The following is a 4,915-nucleotide window of genomic DNA, read 5'->3' as shown; positions in this document are numbered from 1 at the left end:
CCAATTTCATCCAATTCATTTAATCAATTCATTCATTTTTAGGGCAATCTACTCATTTTTGAATAAATCATTAATTCCATTTCATCTATTTGATCAATTCATTCACTTTTAGAATAATTTAGTCATTTTTGAATAAATCATTAACTCAATCCATTCATTCATTTTTAGGACAATCTAGTCAATTTTCAAATAAACTATCAATTCCATCCATCCCATTTTTACGAGTTTATTCACATTTAGGATGATTGAGTCGATTTCTTTTGGGTAAACCATCTGCTCCATACAATCTATTTGATCAATTTACTTTTAGGATAATTTAGTCAATTTTTGAATAAATCATCACTTCATCTGGTCTATTTGATTAATGGATTTCATTCAATTCATTTGACTAGTTTTAGAGTGATCCATTCAATTTTGAATAAATTATCAATTCATTCAATTTATTTGACTAGTTTACCCATTTTTAGGGTGATCCAGTTAATTTTTTGAATAAATCATCAATTTCAGCCAATGTTTTAAAACCCGGACCGTCAATTGAACCGGTGAGGTGAAAGGGTCGAGGTTCAATCGGTCGGGCCGGTTCAACCTCGGTTCAATGAATTTTTTTAAAAATAATTTATATAAATATATATATGCACAAAATAAGACATGCAATGGACTAATTTAAAACTTTATATGATGAAAAGTTCACTATTTTTGAATAATTTGGATTTTCAAAAATAAATTATTTAAATTATAAGTTAAAACAAATAAATTTCATCTCAATTTCAATTATATCTACCAAAAAAATCTTAAATCCAACCCAAAAATATCACAATATTTTGAAATTATACAAATTCACGTCTATGAGAATTTGATATTGTGAACTTAAATTTTAATTTACGTCTTTGAGATTTAAAGATTGTAATTTGAAAAAGAAAGTTTGGAGTTCGAAAGAAGTTAAGAGAATTGAAAATAGAAATGCAAACTTGATAAGAAACAAAAAATGAGATAAAAGTGAGTGATTGTGGCATTAAATAATTTGGGTTAAAGAAAAATAATTCTTTTTTTAACTTTTTCCAATTTAATGGGTAAAAACAAAATTAAAAGATAGAAGAAAACATCAATAAATTAAAACTAATGAGGTTTGATTAAAAATGGAGTGACAAAAGAAAAGATGAGAGAGAAAAGAAAGAGTTGAAGATTAAAAAGAAAGAGTCATGAGAGGATGAGATTTTGTAAGAAAAATGGAAAAATGAAATATAGATGTTTGTTTTATATAAATAAGTTATCAAAAAAAGCAAATAAGATGTGATGGTGTAATGGTTACTACATTGGTCTTCTATTACAAAGGTTTTGAGTTCGAATCTTGATAGAAGCATTTTGCAAAAAGTAAAAATAAAATAAAATAAAATAAAAAAGGAAAACTCAAAAACCGGTTCAATCCGGTTCAACACGGTTCACCGGTTTTCCCGGTTTTTACCGGGTTTGACCGGTTCTCTGGCAAAGTCAACCAGAGCATAGAACCGGACCGGTGCCATGGCCGGTTCGCGGTTCAACCGGTCGAACCGGCCGGTCCGGTCCGGTTTTCAAAACATTGATTTCAGCTGATCCATTTGACCCGTTTATTCTCTTTTAGGGTTTCGATCTAAGGTTCATTGAATGAATTAGTCGAAACATTGCAATCCTTTCAAAAGTAAGCTCTTTCACACATCACTTTATGTGTTCATCAAAGTAATCTAATCAATCCATTTGGACTTTGTCCTCATTTTGTTAGGACAAATGTTTCTTGCCACTCCAATTGACCAAATTTTTCAAATTGTTTTCACTCGAATATCAATAAGTTGATCAGATTCGTTAGGTATTGTATGTGCCTACCCTAAAGGATTGCATTTTCATGCTAGGCCAACCCTTTGTGTAAAATGGGTCCCTCAATAGGGCATGCATCCGAATTACCACAATATATACTAACTCGTATCTTTTTCTTTTTCTTTCTTTTCTTGCTTTGCCAACAGCCGGTCAAGAGAGGAATTTAAATAGGGTTTTTTCTAAAATGTCAGGTGTTTTTTAAACATAGTTACAAGAAGAAGTCCCATCGTCACACGATCTCGCAGCTGAGTTTTGAGAAACGTGTAAACATGAGTGCACATCCGAAATCATCTGATAGGTCCACCACGGCACCTCCAATAGACACTGCAAATCAACCACCTCCTCTGTCCCATACCCAAGTTACCTTTGCACCGTCATTGGCAAACATACCCGAAGAGACTTTCACCTACCCCGCTTCCAGTTTTCCATACACTTATCCCCATAACATCCAAGTCAACCCGGCTAGCATTCAAGCACCTCAGAATTACCCGAACTCTCAAGTACCTCATCACACCACCACTAAGCCACTCTTGTTAGATACTGCTATGCAAGGGAAGGTGGAAACGGGTGAATCTTCCACCCCAATAAACAAAAATCTATTGAAAAGATTGGATAAATTTGAGGAATTCATGAAAAAAAGCCAAAGATTGAGCAAGTCTGGAGGCTTGGATTACGATGAGTTGTGTCTTTTCTCAGACATGCAATGGCCCTTGGGTTTTAAAACACCCAAATTTCGTAAGTATGATGGAACTGGTAACCTCGAGATGCATTTAAGACTATTTGAAAGTAAGTTGGGAAAGCCAGTAAATGATGAAAATTTGCCAATACGTTTATTCCCCGAGAGCTTGGAAGGCGATGCCCTGGATTGGTACTCCAATTTAAAGCCTAAAGAAATGAGGACATGGGTGGATTTCTCAACCGCTTTTGTAAGACAATATGAGTACAATTGCGAGCTTGCTTCAACGAGGACCACACTTGAGGGGACCAAGAGGAAACCATCGGAGGATCGTAAGATGTATGCCAAACGTTGAAGCAAACTAGCCGCTAAAGTGGAACCCCCGATATCCGAAGACGAAATTGTTTGAACATTTATCAAGGCTCATGACCCGCCTTATTTTGAGAAAATTTTTCGAATGACTGGATGCTCATTTGCAACTATTGTAAACAAGTTAAAAGAATTTGATGAATTCGTCAGGGCAAGAACGATAGTCAACGTGTCAACCTTGAAAATGCAACTGGAAGCCTTGCAAGATCAAAGTGGTAGCGGCAAGAAACCTCAGTTCAATAAGAAGGAAGGAGAGAATGCTTTCGTTTGGGATCAGGGCCCCCCGACTAGACCCAGATTTCAGCCCCGACTAGACCCAGATTTCAGAACTGATCCACCTACTCATTCCCCTACCCTTATTACCCAAACTCCCGTTCTGTTTATCACACTACTGTCAACCATCCTCGCCCCCAACCCAATTATGCAAACATACCTACGCCACCTTTCCAAATTTTTCATCCAAGTTTGCAAATTCGACCTCGCCCACCTTACAATCCAAGATCTGTTCTACCGAACAACCAAATCTATAATCATTCTCAAACCAATAAAACTCAAATTCAAATCCAATACCGTACCTTTACCAATTTGGGCCGACCCATTGACCAATTATACGAGCAACTCAAGGCTGCCGGTAAAATTGGCATGGTGTCTCCCCAAACCTACCCTAAGGGCCTTCCTGCTGGCTATGATTCTCAGACCATTTGTGCATATCACTCTGGAAATCCTGGCCACTCTACCAGGAATTGTCGAGCACTAAAGCGTAAGATCCAAGACATGATTGATGCTAGGGACATAATTTTAAGGAACAAAGGTGAATCATGGATGAATGTCAGCAATAACCCTCTTCCTGAGCATAAAAATACTGTAGGGGCCATTACCACTGATGAAGAGTTTGAGCAGCCTGCTAAATACACTGTGGGGGAGAATGAAGTAATCGAAATAGTCCAGAAGCCTTTTGTGCTCGAAAGAGCCATCTAAAACTGGACTGCAAATCACATTCCCTCCCGAAGGGAATTTCGGTAAATCTAGAGGATTGTCTTTGGGTGTGAACTATGAAAGAAATTATTCACATTGTTCATCTTTTCGTTTTGTAAATAGTTTTGATTCAAACGTCTTTTCAATACAAATTTTATGTTAAATAGCGTATCTTTTGTTTGAAATTCAATGAAATACACAGTGTTCGTTTTTCAATTGTTTTACTTATGCATTGTTGTATTTATCTAATTCTTTTCAGATGGCCAAAAATAAAACATATTGACCCTTTGGATATCCCCATTTCGGAATTTGATAACTGCAATCTCGATATCTCTCATGAGTTTTGGAATTGAAAATTCAAGACGAAAGCGATAACGAGGAAGAATCTGAGTCTTTGTTAAAGAATCTTGAATAGTATGAAGAGAAATCTAAACCGTACTTAGAAGAAACAGAAATCATTGGCACTGGGTCAATGTCAAGGAGATAAAAATTAGCATTCATTTGAATGAGAAGCAGAAAAGATGCTTACAATAATAAGGTCAAGCCACGACTATTCGAAGAAGGAGATGAAGTGTTAAAACGAATTTTGCTAGTGCAAGAGGAGGCCAAAGGCAAGTTTGCCCTAAGTTGGCAAGGCCCATTTATCGTCAAGAAGGTATTGCCTGGTGGAGCACTTGTTCTCGTAGAAATGGATGGATAAGTTTTTCCTCAACCAATCAATTCGGATATGTGTAAGAAATTCTTCATCTAATAAATGAAAGTTTCCTTTCAGGGTTAATGCGAAGAATGGAATAAAAGTTAGGCATTCTTCCCTTTCCAATTAAACATTCTATCCCTAGTTATCCCTTTTGAATCTTCATAATAAATTATTTTCGTTTGGCAATCCCTGAGGATTGCAAACCCCACACTGGGGCAAGTTTGAGTTGAAAAAGAGGAAAGAAAAGCCTCAAGAGGTGAAAAGTGATAGTGCAATAAATGGGAATAAACAAAAGAAAACCTCAGTTTAAAATAAATTGGGGCACATTTTGAAAATTTTCAAAATATGAA

General features: G+C 36.1%; 1 protein-coding gene across 1 annotated transcript; it reads left to right on the top strand.

The window, feature by feature from the left end:
- Positions 1–2,117: 2,117 nt before the first annotated feature.
- On the top strand, positions 2,118–2,879 carry LOC113759791. The gene has a single exon (XM_027302364.1). It carries the CDS (start codon positions 2,118–2,120, stop codon positions 2,877–2,879), a length of 762 nt encoding a protein of 253 aa, XP_027158165.1.
- Positions 2,880–4,915: the final 2,036 nt, after the last annotated feature.

Source organism: Coffea eugenioides, chromosome 2, assembly GCF_003713205.1.
Source record: "Coffea eugenioides isolate CCC68of chromosome 2, Ceug_1.0, whole genome shotgun sequence".
Lineage (NCBI taxonomy): Eukaryota > Viridiplantae > Streptophyta > Magnoliopsida > Gentianales > Rubiaceae > Coffea > Coffea eugenioides.
The sequence above is the reverse complement of the archived record's forward strand: the minus strand, read 5'-3'. Positions and strand labels throughout refer to the sequence as shown.